This window comes from Ornithorhynchus anatinus, chromosome 2, assembly GCF_004115215.2.
Source record: "Ornithorhynchus anatinus isolate Pmale09 chromosome 2, mOrnAna1.pri.v4, whole genome shotgun sequence".
Classification (NCBI taxonomy): domain Eukaryota; kingdom Metazoa; phylum Chordata; class Mammalia; order Monotremata; family Ornithorhynchidae; genus Ornithorhynchus; species Ornithorhynchus anatinus.
The window spans coordinates 25368602-25390459 of record NC_041729.1 but is presented as its reverse complement, the minus strand read 5'-3'; the positions used below and the strand labels follow the sequence as shown (position 1 = coordinate 25390459).

The 21858-nt window shown below is 43.2% G+C and overlaps 1 protein-coding gene across 3 annotated transcripts in view; it reads right to left on the bottom strand.

The window, feature by feature from the left end:
• EPN2 (epsin 2) overlaps positions 1-21858 on the bottom strand; it is a 76356-nt gene that overhangs the window by 46698 nt on the left and 7800 nt on the right. The window contains exons 1-3 of one of the 3 annotated variants that reach the window (XM_029053272.2): positions 20677-20931; positions 20204-20381; positions 8653-9415 (exon numbers count right to left, since the gene is read on the bottom strand). In XM_029053272.2, coding sequence (XP_028909105.1) covers positions 8653-9247 — 595 coding nt within the window. In that variant the 5' untranslated portion in view covers positions 9248-9415; positions 20204-20381; positions 20677-20931. Of the gene's footprint in view, positions 1-8652; positions 9416-20203; positions 20932-21858 lie in introns of those variants that run through there. The other 2 variants (XM_001507656.6, XM_029053288.1) reach the window with 2 other exon arrangements.

Sequence of the window (21858 nt, the reverse complement as noted above, 5' to 3'; positions counted from 1 at the left end):
AAAATGGGGATTAAGATCAGGGACGGGACTGTATCCAAATCCAATTTGATTGTATTCCTCCTCGCACGGCCCTTGCAGCACTCAGTACGGTATCCGACACAAAGTGAGAGCTTAATACCATTATTATTATGATTATGATACATAATTATTATACAACCAGCACTATGACCACCTTGCCCCGGCACTGCTGCCTGATTTCAACAGCGCTTTCTGCCTGAGCCGGATTGCAGAGCTGGTGGCCATCATGTCTTACTCGCCCCCCTACCACCCACGCCAAAAACTGGCCCTAAGCTTCCCGTTACTTCTGCTGAAGACATCTCTTCCCCCTCTTCTTCGGCAACAGCAACTTCCCTCTCACGTTCCCACTTAGAGATTCTGTTTCACTGCTTCAATGCAAACGGGATCCTTACTGGGTTCTGCATCAGGTTATAGGACAGAGTTCCCCAAAGTGTTATCATCCCCTCAGAAAGTGGGGCTTCTGGTCACGTTTTGACATCGTGTCAAATATGACTCACAGAAGTGTTACTGTAATTCTGAAGTTGGGCAGCTGACACACAGATGAAATCAAACTTCCAATGCCCCAAATTATACCGTTCAGCGCTGTCATTTAACTACCTGGGACTGTTTTCAGACAGGTTTCTCACAGTTTCAACCACAGTGAGAAAGAGCGGTGTGGCTTGGTGGGCTAGGCCCAGGGAAGCTATGTTCTAATCCTGCCACGGCCACTGACGAGCTATTTCGTCGCAGGCAAGTGACTTTACATCTCTCTCCACTCCTGCTTCTTCTTCTGTAAAATCGGCTAGCTGAGGGCACCCAGAAACCCAGAGGGCCCGAGACTGTGTGTAGACCGATTACTAACCTGAGATCAAAGGGGGACCCAGCTGTCTGTGGTGGTGACATCCAGGAGGAAAACAGATTCAGAGTGGAAAAGCAGACACTTTTCCTTGGTCCATTTATATTATCCCGAACAGCATTCTTTATATGCAGTGGGATCACCTTGGTGCTATGCCCTCCCACTTTTACACATATTGACTTACATAACCATACAAGCAGCACGGCTTAGCTGACAGAGTATGGGCCCGGGAATCAGAAGGACCTGGGTTCAAATCCCAGCTCTGCCCACATGTCTGCTGTGGGACTTTGGACTAGTCACTTAACTTCTCTAAGCCTCAGTTATATCTTCTGTAAAATTGGGATTAAGAATAATAATAACTGTGGTACTTGTTAAGCGCTTACTATGTGCCAAGCACTGTGCTAAGCGCTGGGGTAGATACAAGCAAAACGGGTTGGACACAGTCCCTGTCCTACATGGGGCTCACAGTCTCAATCCCCATTTTACAGATGAGGGAACTGAGGCCCAAAGAAAAAGTGACTTGCCCAGGGTCACACAGCAGACAAGTGGCGGAGTCAGGATTAGAACCCAGGATCTTCTGACTCCCAGGCCTGTGCTCTAGCCACTGCGCCACGCTGCTTCCCTAAGAGTGTGAGCCCCATGTGGGACAGGGACTGTGTCCATCCTGATTAACCTGTACCTACCCCAGCACTTAGAACAGTACGGGGCACCTAGTAAGAACTTAACGAAGACCCATAATAATTATTATATTATTCTTCAGATATATGCTTCTTCTGCCTATCTGCACATTATTTTGCATCAGTCTCCCCATTAAATTGCAAGCTCCTTGACAGCGGGGATCATGTCTTCTACCTCTACTGTTCTTTACCAAGGGCCAAGTCCAGTGATCTGTACATAGTAGGTGTTCAAAAGATACTACTCACTAACCATCAAGTCTCGTAAAACTTCACCCATTTCACAAATGAGACGCAGGCAGCCACTTCAGAATGGAAGGAAGAAGGGACTCAGTACTACGTCATATGAACCAGAATTTGAATGGGAAGCGTAGTGGCACTCATTAACCATCAAATCTCATAAAAACTTCACGCGTTTCACAAATGAGAAGCAGGCAGCCAATTCAGAATGGCGGGAAGAAGAGGCTCAGTACTATGTCATATGAACTAGAATTAGAATGGGAAGCATAATGGTTTTAGAAATGGCATCAGCACTGGGGAAAAAAGAGCTTACATTCCCCCAATTCTCGTAGATTAGGTATTCATATGTACTAAAACAAACCAACTCTTAAATACCAAAGTGCATTATCCATTTAGTAAACGACCTGGAGCTCTTCCTTCTGCCTTCCCACAGTGAGGGGGTACATGAGGTGAGGGTAGAGGAAGAGCAGAAGTAGCATGGCCTAATGGAAAGAACACTGGCCTGGGAGTCAGAAGGACACCTGCATTCTAATTCCAGTTCTGCCACTTGTCTTGACCTTGGATCTGTCACTTCACTTCTCTGGGCCTCAGTTACCTCATCTGTAAAATGGGGATTAAGTATGTGAGCCCCATGTGGGACATGGGCTGTATTCAACCTGATTAACTTGTACCTAGCCCAGCACTTAGTACAGTGCCTGGCACACAGTAAAATTCCATTTTTAAAATAAAGAGTAGAGAAATCAAAACACAATTTGCAATAATTGTGCGATACTTCAACAAGGTCTAGGCCTCTCCCATTCTGTGCACCAAAATTTAGAGGGAGAAGTATGCACTCAAATGCTCTGGTGAATATGACTGACAATAAATTAGTAATAAGAAATTTCTTATTAAAAATTTGTAATATTAAAGCACAAATGAGCTGAAACTGTCAATTTTTCAGGAAAAGAGCCAAGAAAAGATTGCTACCTTTTTATTTATGTCATACAAGAGCCTCTCCCTTATACTCACTGTGAATTAAGTGAGACAATAATGAAAACCTTTTTCCTCCTGCAGTAGATTCCACTGGGGTTTTAAAGAGGACATAGTTTAATAGGAAACAGTGAAATTGGTTTGCCCTCTTTCAATGTAACTGGTAGGTTCAGACAATTTATGATGAATTTCTCACAACCTAGGGAGAAGACTCGATTTACACAGCCCCTGAATTACCTTTAATAAATGTGAACTCCAATTTTCAAAACAGTCAATAATGCATTATTTGTCCTAATAAGGGAAGAAGGTGCCTAGTAGGTAATTTTGGCTCATCAAACCCCTTTTCAGACCTAACAAATAACATAATTGAGTTAGTTAACTACCTCTTTTCACTGTGCTCTAGATGGAAGGGTAAATGAACAGCAAAACTGTCAAATAGTAAGTGGAAAGAGAAGAGGGGGGTGTGGCTAACACATTGGAAATTTAAAAAGTTGGTCCGTAACTGAGTTTACACCACATGTTTAAAGTGATCAGAGACCTTCTGTGGATTTGTCATTTAAAGGAATCTGGAGCCCCTTCTTCTCCAGCCTTCTCCAAGAGGCTGGTCTTTTGGAGAGTTTTCTTAATGGTGTCCCAGATTCCAGCCTCTCTTCTCTATAGCTGTATGGATTTCTTTTTTTAAATGCAGAATGGTCCACTTTTAAAAAATTTTCAATGATTCTTCACTGCATCTCAAAATTCAAGTCAAAAAATCTTTATCCCTTCTGTTTCCCATCTGCCAGCTCCCTCAACTATCCAATCAACTTCCAATCAACTCCTCCCAAGTAAATCTGTCCCTCATGCTCAACTCTTTCGGCTTCCGATTTGTTTGCATACGTAGCCTTCCCCACTCAGCTTCACTAAATTTCCTCACTTTCTTCAAAGCCCACTTCCCTGTTTATGCCATCTCAATACTCACGCCAATTAATCAATCAACGGTATTTACTGAGTGCTTACTATGTGTCGAGTACTGTATTAAGCGCTTGGGAGGGTACAATACAAGTGAATTATCTGACAGTCCCTGCCCATAACCAGCTTATAGGCTAGAGGACTGTTCATATTTTTTATTTATTCATTCAATTCTGTTAGTTTTCTCTATGTATTTTTTCCTTGTTATCATTGATTTGATAATTTCAACTCCCATCTCCATTTCTAGGGCATGGATCAGGACTCCTTTGGTACGATCCTCACTTGCCTAGCACAACTGGCTGCACCTCAGAAGGCAGTCAACTATTTTTGACACTGTTAGTGCATACAAAACATTTCCTTTTTCCAAATTTCTAAAATCCTGAAAACTCAAGGGACCTTTATGTCTAAGAATTAAATGAATGAGCTCTGGCTCTTTCAGATTAAGAAAGACCAAGAAAATTCAGTTTCTGGCTACAGAACTTTTATTATATACTCAATTTACTCTGCTAAAGCTTAAGAGCATCCGAAATTCAATCTTGTTATACTGATCTGGACCATTCCTGTGGTAAAAAGTTGGCAATGTTTGAGTCAACAAAGAATATGCCACCAGGACAGGGAACTTTCTGGAGGGCGTTTAAACTTCCTTCAGGCATTTTGTCCAGCAGAGAAAGTGCCGTGATGTTCAGCCACAATCTCAGTAGCTGTCAGAAAAACAGTATTACAGCAAACCCTCTTCTCTGAGGCAATGGACAACAGTGAGAGAAGGAACAATAAAATCTATATTAAATTTGATAACCCATTTTTTCCCAATCAAGTCTCTATCAGAGCTTTGTAAACACTGCATCTGACAGAGAGGAATTTCACTCTTTCCCCCGATCGAGGTGATCAGTAAAAATCGTCAAAAGGCAAGTGGTAGAAGGAGGGAGGAGAAATGCCGGACTAGATCACTTTCGGTTTGAATAAGCAACACTGGAGGAATAGAGAGTTGGTGATTTTTGAAAAACATCGATTGGCTGATCTCTTTTACGAAGAAGTGAAGAGCCCCATCCCGTCGGATTGTGAGACTGCCAGTGAAGGAGGGTCTGGGCTGGTCACTCTTTGAACAGGAAGAGAACCCAAATTTGTTCTTGGTTAATTATTTGGTAGAGTGCTTTGCTCTAACCTGGTAGAGCATCTGCATGGGGTCAAGGACACAGTGTGCCTTCAATCTCTCTCTCACAACACACATACATGTAAAAAGTTGATTAGTGATCACGTGGCAATTTTTGCAAAAGAAAGGGAGTGTTTTGGCTGAACTCCAGTTCTATTTAAATCTTCCTCCTCCTGCTCCTGCCCCCACAGTCTTCCGTACACTCAAATACTTGCCTTTCAAGTACTGTTGAGGGGTTGGGTTTTTCCAACCTTCATTTCAATGACGGATCAAATCGTTCCTCTAGATGCAGGATCACAAAATATTTATGAAAGATGAGAGTGTTCCAAATCCCCATTTTGCACTCCAGGACCATGGCAGCAATGCAAATGCTAAATGTAGCCACTTGGAAAGCGCTTTTCTTTATCCACATACCATAATACCTATAGACTGTAAGCTTATGGTGGAAGGGGACTGTGTCTATCAGTTCTGTTACCCTATACTCTTCCAAGCCCTTAGTACAAAGCTCAGCACACAGTAAGCACTTAATAAATACAACTGAATGACTGACAATCACTCATTCCTCGATGTTCAATTTAAATTACGTCTCTTCTGGGGAACTCTTCTGACAGAAAAAGGATCTGTACTTCCCATATTCTCCTTATTTTAGTCCAAAGGTATCTACTTGAAAGGTATCTACTTACAGAACTCTCAATTTTAAAATATTAGCTGAGCCTAAAAGTCTTGAGGGTTAATAAGCAATGGGAAGCAGTATGGTCTAGTGGACAGAGCATGGGCTTGGGAGCCAGAAGGATCTGGGTTCTAGTTCTGGCTCCACCACTTGTCCACTGTGCAACCTAGGGCAGGTCACTTAACTTCTCTGTGCCTCAGTTACCTCATCTGTAAAATGGGGATTAAGACTGCTAAATGGGACGGGACTTTGTCCTACCTTATTTCCTTATATCTACCCCAGTGCTTAGAACAGTGCCTGGAGCATAATAAGTACTTAACGAATACCATTAAAAAACAAAAATCAACAAAGCTCACTTTTAGAATCTAAAAATTCACAACCAATTCAGAAGAAGCCAGTGAAACTTAGATAACCTCATTGTGGGCAGGGAATTTGCCTATTATATTGCTGTTTGTACTCTCCCAAGTGCTCCTAGGCTGTGACTCCATTGTTGGGTAGGGATTGTCTCTACTGCCGAATTGTACTTTCCAAACGCTTAGTACAGTGCTCTGCACACAGTAAGCACTCAATAAATATGAATGAATGCCCTGCCCACAAGAAGCACTCAATATATGTGACTGATTGATAATCATTCATCTCTTGAACAGCAATCACAACTAACCTTCATTCAAATTAAATTAAGTCTCTTTTGGGGGACCCTCCTGATGGAAAAAGGATCTGTATTTCCCATGGTCTATATTTGTATATTTGTATCCCTCTAAATTTTAAAATTAGTTGAGCCTAAGAGTTTAGAGTGTTAATAAGCAAATTCATTCATTTATTCCATTCAATTGTATTTACTGAGTGATTACGGGGTGCAGAGCACTGTACTAAGCGCTTGGAAAGTACATTACAGTGACAAAGAGAGACGATCCCTGTACAAAACTACAAAGCCCATATTTAGAATTTAAAAATTTACAATAAATTCAGAGAAAGCCAGTGGAACTTGGGTAAATTCATTGTGGGTAGGCAATGTGTCTGTTATATTACTCTTTGAACTCTCCCAAGTGCTTACCGCAGTGGCCTGCACATAATAGTAATAATAATGTTGGTATTTGTTAAGCGCTTACTATGTGCCGAGCACTGTTCTAAGCGCTGGGGTAGATATGGGGTAATCAGGTTGTCCCACATGAGGCTCAGAGTCTTAATCCCCATTTTACAGATGAGGTAACTGAGGCACCAAGAAGTTAAGTGACTTGCCCAAAGTCACACAGCTGACAGGTGGTGGAGCTGTGATTAGAACCCATGACCCCTGACTTCTAAGCCTGGGCTCCTTCCACTGAGCCACGCTACTTCTCTAAGTCAATGTACACAACTGATTGACTGATAACCTGATTCACTTGGGACACCTAATGAAATGAATAAACCACCTGTTTCAACAAGTCACCTAAGTTTTTTAGGGAGAGAAAGCAATGGATGAAGGGAACTTAAGCCACATGCTAGTAACTGTGGTAAATTAAAACTCCCTTTTGCAAGAAGATTTTAGTTAGAGGCGTTAGTGGAGCCCAGGGGCTAAAGGGCTGACCAGGCCTTATGAGAGAGAATACAGAACATTTCCATACTATATTAATGATCTGGTTTTGAATATATGCATCTAACAAAGGCAAGACAATTTATACTTCAAAATACAGAGAGCAAAATGTTAATCAAACTCCACCGCCTGAAAAACAGGTACCATCTCTTTTAGGATTACTGCTGCATGTCATATATCACAGTGCCATTCAGTGACAGCCTTCTAGTAGGATTCTGAACTTGATCTAATTACCACAAAAGACCCAAAGATAGCTGACAAGCATCAGTTTCGGGGAGTCCCTAAACACAACTCTTTCTCTTGTACGTTGCTATACAAATAAACACTGTTCAGAAGAATCTCAAAAATAAAAAATATGCAAAATGAGCAAACATTCCAGGCTTCATGACTCAAACCAGGAAATGTGCCCTAGAATCACAATATCTTCCTATATCAACCAGCCTTCAGTAGACAGAGCTCTTATTTTTGCAAAGCCTTGGGATTTTAACCTCCGGTTTTGATGTTCCATTGAGGAATTTAATGGTGCTTTTTAATGTAAACTTGGTTAAATAATAAATCTATTTTTTCTATCACCACCCACATATATTTTTTTTGTTGTTGCTGTTTTTTTCTTAAGTGATAGCCGTTAAGCACTTACTACATGCCAGGCAATGTACAGAGCACAGGGATAGATACAAGCTAATCAGGTTAGACACAGTGAATGTCCCATATGGAGCTCACAGTCTTAATCCACATTTTATAGATGAGGTAATCCAAGGCACAGAGAAGTCAAGGGACTTGACCAAGGTCACCCAGCAGACAAGTGGCAGAGTCTAAATTAGAACCCAGATCCTCTGACTCCCAGGCCTAAACTCCTTGTACTAAGCCACGCTGCTTTCTCCAACTGCCGAGATAAATTTAATGTCTCCACACATTCTCCTTTGAAGTCGCAAGGGGAGAAGACTGGTTGCATTTCTCCCATTTACTGCGATTTGCCACTGGGCCGGAAGACTTCCAGTTAACTATCGTGAACGGCCTCTCCTTTTTCAAATGAATTTCTGGCCTTTTTTTAAAAAAAATAGTATTTGTAAAGCACTTAGTATGTGCCAAGCACTCTTTTAAGCAGGGGAGGGTAGATAAAAGTCACTTAGGGTAGACTCCGTCCCTATCCTGCATGGGGCTCACGGCCTAAGTAGGAGGGAGAACAGGAGAACTGAGGCACAGAGAAGTGACCTGCCCAAGGTCACCCAGGAAGCAACTAGCAGAGTCAGAATTAGAATCCAGGTCCTCTGGCTCCCAAGCCTGTGCTCTTTCCACTAAGCCACGCAGATTCTCCCTTGCTTACCGGCAATAATAATATTTGCAGTATTTAAGTGCTTACGATGTGCCAGGCACTATACTAAGCAAATTGGGTTGGACACAGTCCATGTCCCACATCGGGCTCACAGCCTGAATCTCTATTTTATGGATGAAGGAACCGAGGCCTAGAAAAGCAAAGTGACTTGCCCACGGTCACACAACAGACAAGAGGGGGAGCCGGGATTAGAACCCGGGTCCTCCTGACTCCCAGGCCAGGCAGGGCACCTTACGGGTACTTACAGCCGTGGTAAGATGCCGGGGACCCGCCGGACTTCCCATACTCTTGCTCGGAGTAGCTGGTTGAGAGGTTGGGCTGGCTGGAGCCTCTGCCAAAACTAATCTGGTTGCTGCCGACCCCCGTGGCCACCTGAGCCATGCGCTCTTTGGTCTTCAGGGCCTGGGACCGCTCGATCTTCAGTCGCTCGTCGTCTTTCAGAAGGGACACCAGCTGCTTAGACTTCTCCCTGACGTTGATCCCCTGGTCTTTGCCGTCCCGGTCGATATACTGGAAATCTTTCAGGGTCTGGATGGCGAATATGTTTTCTTTACATTGCTGTGCCACGCGCTCCGAGCCAGTTTTTATCAGGTAATCTAACAGGGTCAGGGCCTTGTACACGTGCCGCCAGTTCTTGCCGTGGTCGTTCAGCCGTTTCCAGATCATGCTCATGATCTCCGAAAAGGCCACCACGTTGTACGTCAGATCGGCTATCTCGGTCATTAGAGAGCTGGAAGGGCCCCAGGGGTCATTGGACGTTGCTTCTCGCACTTTTATTTCCGCCTCCGAGTAGTTGTTTACGATATTTTTCATCTGCCGCCTAATAGATGAAGTCGTCATTTTTATTCTCCCGGTCACGGGACGAGCCTTTCAAAGGGATGAATCGTCGTTCTCTCCACAAGTGCGGGTCTTAGGAAGGTTCCGGCTGAGTGACCAATCTGGGGTAGGTTCTCTGTAGAGTCATTTCCTTCTTTTGAGTCTCAGCAGCACGACTTTGGAAGCCATGACCTAGAGAAAGAAATCAGAACGCTTAGCTGCGCCTTTTCTCTTTCAAAGCTGAAACTCAGACGAAGCCTCCACCGTATGGTAAATAGGGTGCATTTTCTGGACAAAATACTCTAAACCCCTGATTCTGCGGATGACTGTACTACCCAAAGAAACCTCCCTGCTTTTCAGTTTAACATAAAGGCGGTTTCAACTACTCTAAATTCATTAACCTAAAACAAAGAACCTTCAGAGAAATTCTGAGCCGCATATTACTACCGCCTGGACTGTGATTGTTAAAATCAAGTTACAGATTTCTGAGGTAGTAAACATTTTTCTGAATCGAGACGCACGCGGAATTCTCATTTAGGTTTTCTCATTTTATGATGATGAAAAAAATCCAATACACAGAAAAAGCAGTGTGCTGAACCCCAACAAGTCATAAACAGCCATCACCACCGTACATGCTATCTCCTGAATTCTTGGCAAGTTCCATTAGATGTCACATTCTACTACTGTGAGAGGTGAATAAGGTAAACCGAGAATTTTGTAGTTTAAAATATTTCTCAAAGTAACCATCGAAAAATATACTATAAAGAATACGGTGTGGGTAATAAGGGTAATGCCCTTATTCCATTAATTACTATTATTGAATTGAATACGTATTGGAAGAAGCAGTAAGTAATGGCACAGCTCCATAATCAGGGCTCAGAGATTCATTCATTCATTCAAGAGTATTTACTGAGTGCTTACTATGTGCAGAGCATTGTCCTAAGTGCTTGGAATGTACAATTCGGCAACAGATAGAATCTCTGCCCAATGACGGGCTCACCGTCTACTCGGAGATGGAGCGTTTGTTCAAAACCTAATACGAGAACAGATGAAGGATTCAGAATATTATGTTTTAGCAATCTAACCAAGATGGCCAAAAGAATCAGAGAGAAAGAAACCATTGTCATTAGGTTTTGCCATCACATTCTCTGGCGGCAACGGAAAGAGGAGTCGGGCAAGGAGGGAAGAAAAAACCAGGTCTGTTCTGAGCGGGAGGCATCCGAGGGACCAAAACTGAGGAAAAAAGTTGAATGGACACAAGAAACACAGAAGGGTGCAGATCCCTGGGAAGTTTTTAATTTCACCTAGTTCAGATGCGTTTTAAAAAGTCTCCCAGGATAACTTTTCAAGACTTAACAGTCTTGAAAAAAACAACTGCCACTCGAGCTGGATGTTTCTTCTGCCTTTTTTTTTTTTTTTAATACTCAAGGGAAGAACGATGGAAGGATATGATACAGTCTTTATGGGAAAGCAGTCAGGGCTGGCAGTTATCCATAGGGTGGTGCCTATCTAGGCACAAAATCACAAGCTCTTATACAGTGGTTCCCTTGTTGCCCACAAAACCTGCTTTCAGACAGCTTTTCTGTCCTTGTGAGATCTCATCCCAACCCTCTTCTCCAGTATATCCCCACTCTGCATGAGGTCACTTTCACCTGACTTGACTACCCTCAAAATCAGAGGCTGCCATCACTGTCTTCTCCCCGCTAGCATTTTGAGCCCCATCTCGATTTACTGATTTATTCTTTTATGAAGAGACGGCTTTAAATGTAGCTATTTAAAAGTTACTCAAGCCCAAGCCTCATGGTTTTTTTTTTTTATTTTCCTCTGCTGAGCTCTCCCAAAGACTTGGGACACTGCTCTCTGCCTACAGTAGGCGATCAACAAGTACGGCTGCATGGTTCAGTGGAAAGAGCCCGGGCTTGGGAGTCAGAGGTCATGGGTTCGAATCCCAACTCTGCCACTTGTCAGCTGTGTGACTGTGGGCAAGTCACTTCACTTCTCTGTGCCTCAGTTACCTCATCTGTAAAATGGAGATTAAGTCTGTGAGCCTCACGTGGGACAACCTGATTACCCTGTATCTACCCCAGTACTTAGAACAGTGCTCTGCACATAGTAAGCACTTAACAAATACCAACATTATTATTATTTTTCATACTAAACAAAGCCTGGGGAAAAAAATAAATGCAGCTCCAAGTGATACAGGCAATACTATTTCATGCTTAATGGCAAGTCGCTAAAGCATTTTTCCTTGGAAAATACTTGAAATTGGGTAAGAGAACTTTAATAATCTACACATTTTTGGGCCACTGAGGAAAAAAGATACCTAAATATATCCATCACGGCTCCAATCAGATATACTACATCTATATATCTGATCCAAGCAGCCAAAAAATGACTAGTTGCTCACTGCTGCCATATTTCACTTGTTACTCTGGCTCCTGCATTTTGGGCTCAATCAATCATGTGAATTTATTGAGCACTTACTGTGTGCAGAGTGCTGCACTCGGCACCTGGGAGAATTCAAAAGAGTTGGACTCACAAGAAGCCCTGAGTCTCTCTTCTTCATTTATCTCTCTTGCTTCTAGCCTCTGCCCTCTCCATCTGTATTTCACTCAGTCGCTCAGATTAACCTTTCTAAAATGCCAGGTTACCCAAATCTCTCCTCAAAATCCTTTGGGATTTACCCATTCCACTGTGCCATAAAATTTTGACCATTTATATCTGACCATGATAGCTACACTTTTAGCGATCTACTCTCTTCTCCTACCAGATACCAGCTCGCACTCGCCAGCCCTCCCAAACTTACCTCACGGTGCCTCCTTTCCAACCCTTTGATTCTGACCCGATTCACACCTTTCCCCTGCCTGGAAACTCCCTCCCTCTTCAAACCTGTCTAAACCTCAGCTCTTCCCCTTTTCAAAGCCCTTCTGAAATTCCACCTCCTCTGGGAATCTTTCCTCAATAAATTCTTCCTTCTATGCTACACTGTTCTTACTATTATCTCAGCATTTCTGCATTTGCAATATCCTGTTGCCCTTCTGTGCATATTATTTTCACCTCCTCTACTAGTGAAGGACATTAGCCACTTATCTGGGAATTATTTTGTGTACCTTTCCCATTAGGGTAGATACAAACTAATCAGCTTGGTCACAGTCCATGTCCCACATGGGGTTTACAGTCTTAATCCCCACTTAAAAAGAATGGCCTAGTGGATAGAGCATGGGCCTGGAAGTCAGAAGGATCTGGGTTCTAATCCAGTCTCCACCACTTCCTTACTGTGGGACCTTGGGCAAGTCACTTCACTTCTCTGGGCCTCAGTTACTTCATCTGTAAAATGGGGATTAAGACTGAGAGCCCCATGTGGGACAGGGACAGTGTCCAACCCAATTCCCTTGTATCCACCCCAGCGCTTCGTAGAGTGCCTGACGCATAGTGTTTAACAAATACCACAATTATTATTATTATTTTACTGATGAGGTAACTAGGGCACAGAGAGGTGAAATGACTATCCCACAGTCACACAGAAGACAAGTGGCAGAGTCTTTGACCCCCCGAGCCTACGCTCTTTCCACTAGGCCATGCTGCTTCTTGAGACTTTTAGCTCCTTGTGAGCAGGGATGTCTCCTACATCTACTGTACTTTCCCAAGCAGGTGATTCAGTGCTCTGCATACGGTAGGCAGGCAAATATCGATTGCTCTTTTCTGCCTGGTAACACTCTACCTCAAATTTGCAGCAGGATTCATTTTCCTTGAGGGCTCGAAACCGGAAAAGGTATTAACCATCAGATCAATCTCATCCACAGCACCCCATGGAGATCCACGATGCCGGCTCAGCAGCCTCCTTGGAAAGCCCCCTCTTCCCCATGCCCCACTGGTGGAGAAAACACTGGGGAATACTTGCATTGGCAGCATGGCTCCCAGAATCGCCATGAAACGTCAAGAACCTAGAAATAAACCGCAGTTGCTCTACAGCCCCTGGAACCCATATTGCTAGACACTCTTTCAAAGACTCTCTCCTCCTATACTATAATTATCCTGACAATAATATTAATAATGATATCAGTGCTTACTATGAACAATGAGCTGAACTAACTGCTGGGGGGTATTCGAGATAACCAGGGTGAACACGGTTTCTGTCTCATATGGGGTTTACAGTCCAAGTTGGAAGGGAGAATGGATCTTAAATCCTGAAGCCCAGAGAAGTTAAATGACTTGCCTAAGGTCGCAGTGTGTCTTGCATGAGGTTCACAGTTCCCTTCTGGGGTTTAGGGATGCTAGCAAAAGAAGTGCAGTTCCCAGGGCACCTCAAGAACCACTTCCTGTTTACTTCCAATCTCCATTAAAGCCCACTTTAACTAAAGATCGATAATACCTAGAATCAGAAAGTCAATCAATCACTTATTATTTATTGAGCCCCTACTGTGAGAACTCTGTACTAAGAGGTTGAGAGAGTACAACAGAGCTGGTGGACATGTTCCCTGTACTCACCATGAGCTTACAGTCTAGAGGGGGTTGTTATGGTCTCACCATTCTAACTAGCATTTTTATAACACTCTACTCAAAAAACACCCCAAAAAACCAAAAAGAACAAATCTCACAGAACTGCTGATTTCCAGGTTCTGAGGTTGGCTGTGAAATCCAAGGAGGATAATGTGCATCTTAGTGAGATCTACCTCAATTTACTTTTTTCCTAGCTTGCATGTATGCTCTTTTGATGTTGACTGCTGAAAGACTATTGATCAATCAACTGTATTTATTGAGCACTTACGGTGTGCAGAGCACTGTACTAAGCACTTGGGAGAGTAAAATATAACAACACAACAGAGTTAGTAGACACATTCCCTGCCCACAATGAGCTTTCAGTCTACGGGGGAGACAGACATTAGTACAAATCAATTATGGATATGCACATAAATGCCGTGTGGTCCATGGCGTTACTATGGGTTGGAGACGACTCAACGGCATAGGACAAGACAAAAACAAGCTGTGGGGTTGTGGCGGGGGTTGAATAAAAGCTAAGTTCCTTGAGGGCAGGGAACGTGCGTCCTGCTTCTTTTGTACTCTCCCTAGTGCTTACAACAGAGTTTTGTGCTCGGGAGGTGTCCAATAAATACTACCGATCAGTTGAGTGCCTTCAATCTCCTTTCTCCATTACCGTAGAAATGTGTAAGCCCTCTTTCTACGGAAAATTGAAGTCTACTCACAAAGTATTTTTGCACTGCTTCAGTAGTCTCAACAACTCATTTAATGACAACTTTCCCTGAGTAGTCCATTATAGACTCTCATCCGTTAATTCACCCAAATACTTCCTGAAAATAGCAGATTGCAGAAAATGCAACTACAAAAACAAAATTCCATAGATTTACAACCCGCTGTTTGAATAAGCTGTTTTGGTATGAACCTCTATCTTCAAATCTTAATACTTGTCCTCTCATCCTGGTGTTGAGGGATGTGCTGCAGTCCAGTTTCAATTTTCCCTTCCTATAACCTTCCTGATTTTGCAGACTTCACTCTTGTTCCCACTCCGGCTTTGGATTTCCCAACCCAAGAATCCAAATCCTTACGGTTTATCGTCCATCGCCCTGTTTATATTAGTTGCCCTTCTCTAACTTTTCTCCAGCTCCTTCTAAGGTGTCAGGAGCAGGATGGCACAAACTTCCAGGATAAGGTGTACCTAGGCTTTATGAAGTGGCAAAATTATATCCTTTTCTTCTTTCCTGATGATGCCCGACATGTGGCTGATCATTTTGGCTGCAAGCTGCACATTCCAGGAATCATGTGAAAAGTACTAGTCCTCGTAGCGATAATGGTATTTTTCCAGAGTCGAATCTAAATCCACCCGAGAGCTGATTTCTGAGCTGATGGTGAATTCTACCTAGATAAACTTGCATTCTCCCCAATAAGTGGAGTCTAATTACCATGATAACTAGTTCTGTCATATCTTGGGATGGCTTTGGGAAAAAGCTTTCTTGCACAATAGTTGCGTAACAAAACAAGCAGATGCAAGTTGCACTGAATAAACAATCTCTTTGTAGATGGAATCTCTCACTCTCTCTCAGGTCTTTTCTTCATCGAAATAACTGTTGAGGTGTGTCCTAAAAACTAATTATGACAATAGAAGATGGAGTTAACTGAACTACATGGTAGGTACAGTTCAGATGGAAAGGCTTGAAAAGTGAACCACCAAACTGGAAAAGGCAGTTATTCCAGGTAAGGAGGGGACAGTTTTTGACACAGGGAACCCTGAACCAAGTGTTGAGCTCTTTTCATCCTTTGAATACCAAACTTCAGATGTCTTAGTGTATTATGACACTGGACATACTTAATTTCCCCAAGTGCTTAAGTCAGTTTCTGTCAGTAGAAAACAGGACACTTGGCTTGAAACATATCCAAGGAACTGTTCTACTCTTCAGAACAAATTCTGCAGACAGAAAATTTTCGGCTGCACTCCTGCCAGGAAGGGGAGGGGAGGGAATAATTTTTCCTCTTTATTAAGGAGCGAAACAAGAACCAATGACACGAAGAATTCATCCCTTGTTTTAGAAGGAAAAAAGTGAATTGGCAGACTGGAAGGATGGGAAAACCTAAACAGATTAGGGAAACATTAACAAAGTTTTCTAGCTCTATTCCCATCTACAGACCACATTAGGCTGCAATCCAGAGTAATAAAACACAGAGTCATCTCGATCCCAATCTAGATGGTGCAGAGGTGGCCGGAAGGTCGTACCCAAAAATTATCAATGAATCAGTGCCCGCCTCCGGTACTCTGCTAGGATAAATCTAATCTCAGAAGCAATTTGACTGGGGACTTGGATGAGGTAAACTAGCTGTGGAGAGGGAACGGGTCTACCCACTATGTTGTACTGGTCCTCTCACAAGGGCTTAGTCCAGCCCAGAGTCAGGGAAGTCCTTTTGGAGGAGACAAGAGGGGAGAGAGGTGGTATGTTATATATGTAGGGGGAGGAAGTTTCAGGACAGAAGGAGGATGTGGGCAAGGGGTCAGTGGCGAGACAGATAAGATTATGGTACACTGAGCTGGTTGGCGTTAGAGGACTGAAGTGTGCAGGCTGGGTTGTAGTAGACCAGTAAGATAAAGTAGGAGAGGGAGAACTGATGAGTGTCTTAAAACCAACGGTAAGAAGGTTCTGTTTGACGCAGAGGTGGTTGGGCAACCAGTGGTTCTGGAGGAGTGGGAAGACAAGGACTAAACTTTCTTTAGGAAAAAAGGAAGCAGCATGGCCCAGTGGAAAAAGTACAGGCCTGGGAGTCAGGGGACCTGGGTTCACATTCACATTCAAATCAATCGATCGTATTTATTGAGAGCTTACAGTATGCAAAGCACTGTACTAAGGGCTTGAGAGAATACAAGAGTACAACACAACCATATAACAACATAAAAATATAACAGTCCACAATGAGCTTAAGTCGGAGGAAGAATCACCATTTTACAGATATGGAAACCGAGACACAGGGAATTTAAGTGATTTGTCCAACATCACTCAGCAGATAAGCGGCAGTGCCGGGATTAGAACACAGGTCCTCTGTCTCTCAGGCCTATACTTTTTCCACTGGGCCATGCTGCTTCCTTTAGGAGTGTGCAGGTTGGGCTGAAGGAGGAGATTAGTGAGATGAGGTAGGATGGGGAGAGCCGATCGAGTGCTTTAAAGTCGACAGTAAGGAGTCCCTGTTTGATGCAGAGGTGGATGGGCAACGACTGGAGACTCTTGAGGAGTGGCGAGACACGGACTGAACGTTTCTGTAGATAAATGATCCGTGCGGCAGAGTGAAGCGTGGACCAGAGTGGGGAGAGGGAGGTGGTTTGGTTAAGTGCTTGGATCAGCATGATAGCAGTTTGGATGGAGAGGAAAGGGAAAGGAAAGGAAGAGAACTGATGATGGAGAAGAAAAATTTAGTTCTGAAGGGCTAAGCCAAACGCTAACCAGTAAAAATTTTAATAAACTAGCTAGCACATGCTAAGGGAAGAAATAACACGGTCCATTTTGTTCTAATGGAAAACTAAAGAGCCAACTAATTAAGACCACCAATTATCTCCTCTTTAATGAAGATAAATCCAGTGTGTACACTCACACCAGATCCCAACCCACCTTTCCTTGACGAAGCTCTCCCCATCTCTATTTCGGGTTTTGCTTTCATTCTAAATGACCACAATTTCCCATCTAGCTAAAGAAGGAGAACAGTCCTTAACATTCAGATAAGGATTTTTTATTCACTAGAAATTCTTTTTAAAACTGAAGAACCAATCTGATATATTGAAGCGCATTACATTTGTTTAGTAAGCACCTTCAGAGGGTATCTTCCAGGTTGCCTTGTAGTTTCCCCAGACCTAACAAGGCCAACTAAGCTTGTTGTGAGCAGGGAACGTGTCTGTCAGCTGTTATCAATTGTATTCTCCCAAGCGCTTAGTTTAGTGCTCTGCACACAGAAAGCACTCAACAAATACCACTGATTGCAGCTCAATAAATGCCACTGATTGATTGCAGAAACTGATGTACATGCACTTCCTCCAAAGAAGTATCATGACAAGCAATTAAGGCTGGAAAAAAGACCAGACTCTCAATGCCTTGGTGACTGAATATCGATCAATCAATCGTATTTATTGAGCTCTTACTATGTGCAGAGCACTAAACTAAGCGCTTGAGAGAATACAATTGATAACAGAGCTGACAGACACGTTCCCTGCTCACAAGCTTAGTCTAGAGGGGGAGGCAGATGTTAATATAAATAAATTACAGCTATACATATGAGTCATGCAAGGGTAGAGGAGAAGGAAATGGGAGAAAAGGAAATGAGGGCTTAGTCGGGGAAGGCTTCATAGAGGAGACGTGCATTTAAAGTAAAGGTGGGGAGAAGATGGAAGCTTTTTCTGATACGGAGGGTTGTCACTTGTCTTGGCGGTGAAATCGTAACCTTGGAAACCCTCCCCACATGGCGGGATGGGCAAGCAGTTTCTTCATCTCCCAGACCCCTCCCACCTGCAATTCATGTGCAACTCGGCCAATCATTTTATTTTCCCTTCAGGACCCAAACATATACCCAAGAACCTAGAGCAGGAACCAGCTCTGAAGCTTCAGGGCCCTCCCACCTAAAATAAAGACACCTGGTCACCTTTATGCCACCTCTTATTTTAGCTAAGAATACTTGCCCACCTGGTGGACCAGGGAGTCAGGCCTCTTGTGGTCCCCCACCTCCAACATCAAGTCTCCTAAAACCAAGCAGTTAATACGGTCCTGGCCAGGCAAGAGGTGCCCAATAAATGCCGCTGATTAATAGGGTCAGATAAGTCCTCAAATAACAATGGCATCCTCCAGTAAGATTAACACACATAACTGCCTCTATTTGGTAATTCATTTCAGGCTAGATTTTAAAAAGTTGACTGCCTACAATTTCAGTATTGGACAGATTCATTTTTAAAGATGGCTCAAATTCAAAATATGACCAGGTTGGGACCTCCTATTGATGTACAGAAATCTTTGTGATTCCGTTCAAGGCAGTTCCAGCCTGGCCACATGCCTGCTGCAAAACAGAAGAGAACAACTCTTCCCTGTGGTTGCTTTTGGGGTACAAGCCATCTGGGTGAAACGCACCCTTGCCTGGCAGAGAGCCAGGGAGAATCCACCCTAGGGACGCCACTCCACTTCCACTTTTTTTAATGGTATTTGTTAAGCGCTTACTACGTATGCTCCGGGTACTGCTCTAAACACTGGGGTAGATGCAAGCTAATCAGGTGGGATACACTCCCTGTTCCAGGGGCTCACAGTCTTAATTCCCACTTTACAGATAACTGAGGCACAGAGAAGCTAAGTGACTGGCCCAAGGTCATACAGCAGACAAGTGGCAGAGCCAGGGGACCATGCTGCTTCTCAAGCTCTTCCAAATGTATTCCTTTTCTCCTACCACTCTCATCTCGACACCAGGGAAGAAAGGGGTCTGTGTAACCAGGTACGGCTTTCCACAAATTTACAAAGAAGGGAAACCCCTCCTTTGGCCAAAATTGCTGCCCAACCCTGACATAGGTATTAACAACATGGAAATAACTGCTATAACCTTTCCTTCAGAGAAGCTGCGCGGCTTAAAGGACAGAGCAAAGGCTTAGGAGTCAGAAGGACCTAGGTTCCAATCCCAGCTCTGCCACTTGTTTGCTCTGCGACCTTGGGCAAGTCACTTCTGTGGGCCTCAGTTAGATCATCTGTAAAATGGGGATGACTGTGAGCCCCATGTGGGACAGGGACTGTGTCCAACTTGATTAACTTATATCTACTCCAGCGCTCACAGTAGTGCTTTGGCACACAGTCAGCGCTTAACAAGTACCATAATTATTATTACGATTTTCTGAGTCATGACAAAACAAAACTATCAGCAAAGGATGATATATGTACCTGCATTGGTAGCAAGTGAAAAATATTTAATGGTTTGGGTTATTTTCAAACTGCAGTGCTACCGAGGAAGAAGTGTTTTTGAGGAGCAGGGCAGACAAGATAGTGATCTGACACTAAGATTTTCCAGCATGAGAACTTCCTTAAATATGTCAGACTGCTTGGGAAAATTCAGAATTCCCACGATATCATGCTTAATTTAGACCTGGCTGGGTTTTATGGTAATGTCAAATTCTGGTCCATCGCCATTTCCCAGAGGAGGAAAGTAGGGGGAAGGAAGTGAGGAGTGGGGGAAAGTAGAGAAGAAGTGTAAATGAGGAAGAACGCCTTAACTTCCTCCCCTGCAGATCTTCATAAAAGGAAGGTCCTCTGACCATTTTTTAAAAAGTACTTTTTCGGGGTTTTCTGCTACAAAATTGTAAGCTCTTACTAAAAATTACTTTAGCAGTAAAGAGCACCTAATAAATGAAGGAACCGAGGCAGAAAAATTAAGTAGATTGACAATTTAACTCAAAAATAACCTGTGATTCTTCGTTTGAGAGGCATGATGTTAAGAACTCACATTCTCTTATTCTTTCATTCTTACCATTTAAAGAAATCTGGGGTACAGCAGAACATATTTTTCAATTATTCCATGTTCTTTTCCACAATCAACTGTAAAAATCACTGTATAAAGTCTCCAACTAAACATTCAACTGGCATTTCCCAAGAAAGCTTTTGGCAAATCGAAGTTATCACTGATGACAATAGTGATAGTTGCTGCCCTAAAGAAAATAAAAAAGCTATGTTAAAAATGTTTATCTTTAAACTAGATGGAGTAATAAAGTACATTTCCCTCTTCCTCAGAGAAGGTGAGAGAAACTACAGAAAATCCAGGATAAGCAATAATAATGGGAGACCAATTATCCCCTCAGATTGGCTGAACAACTCGTCCAGATGAGAAATGAAGGTCGTGATGGTGGTGGTGGTTTGTATTTTTAATACCAATTTTCTTCTGCAATCACTCCCAGACCCAATTAGGGCTTAATTCTAAATAATGGGCTGGACTTGTTACAGTACCTAAATTTAGGAGAGTTGCTCTGGGATGATAACCACAACTTGATTTAACATTTTTGCTGGAAAGGGAAAGCCTAAAAGAAACAAGATAAATGAATATTATGTTTTAGAAAAGGGACAAAACCATGAAGAGACAAAGCCTTGGACTGCGAGGCATATCTATAGAGACTCACAAGCAGAGAGGGGATACACTGCTCGAACATGGGGAACTCTGAAGGAATGCCAAAGGTCCTCAAAGAAGCCACCAACATCATTCACCACCACCATCATCATTCATCCACCACCACCACCATCATTCATCCACCACCACCACCATCATTCATCCACCACCACCACCATCATTCACCAACCACCATCAGTCACCATCCCCATCACCATTATCCACCACCTCCATCACCAAGATGAAACACATAAAAGATTAAACTGTGGCAACTTCTATAGGATCTTAACCCTCTCCATTTCTGACAAGATTCTAATTGGAGTCCTTCTGGACTGCTGACTGAAATAATAATAATGTTGGCATTTGTTAAGCCCTTACTATGTGCAGAGCACTGTTCTAAGCGCTGGGGGAGATACAGGGCCACCAGGTTGTCCCACATGAGGCTCACAATCTTAATCCCCATTTTACAGATGAGGTAACTGAGGCACAGAGAAGTTAAGTGACTTGCCCAAGGTCACACAGCTGACAAGCGTTGGAGCCGGGATTCGAACCCATGAGCTATGGCTCCCAAGCCCAGGCTCTTTCCACTGAGCCATGCTGCTTCCCTTGGCTGAATGTTCCCAGAATGCCAGCGTCATTTTAGGCCACAGATGGCAGAGCACACATGATTTGGCAGTTTATCAGATACGGGAGAAGTGTAAGAAGCAGAACCAAATCCCCATAAAGATCTTACAAAAAAAAAACTTGACACCATCAAGAGATCTTAGCTTCGGCAACGACTTAGAACATTTGACTATCCCAAGACGTTCAAGATTCTAAGACTGCCGAAAACTGGGGTGTTCAGGTTTTCCCCATCAACAATGGGACAGAGCAGGGTTTTGTCAGAGTCACAGCTCCTATTTGGTTTATTGTAGGCAGCTATTCTGGATGCTGCGACGAAGCAGCGTGGCTCAGTGGAAAGAGCACAGGCTTTGGAGTCAGAAGTCATGGGTTCGAATCCCTGATCTGCCACTTGTCAGCTGTGT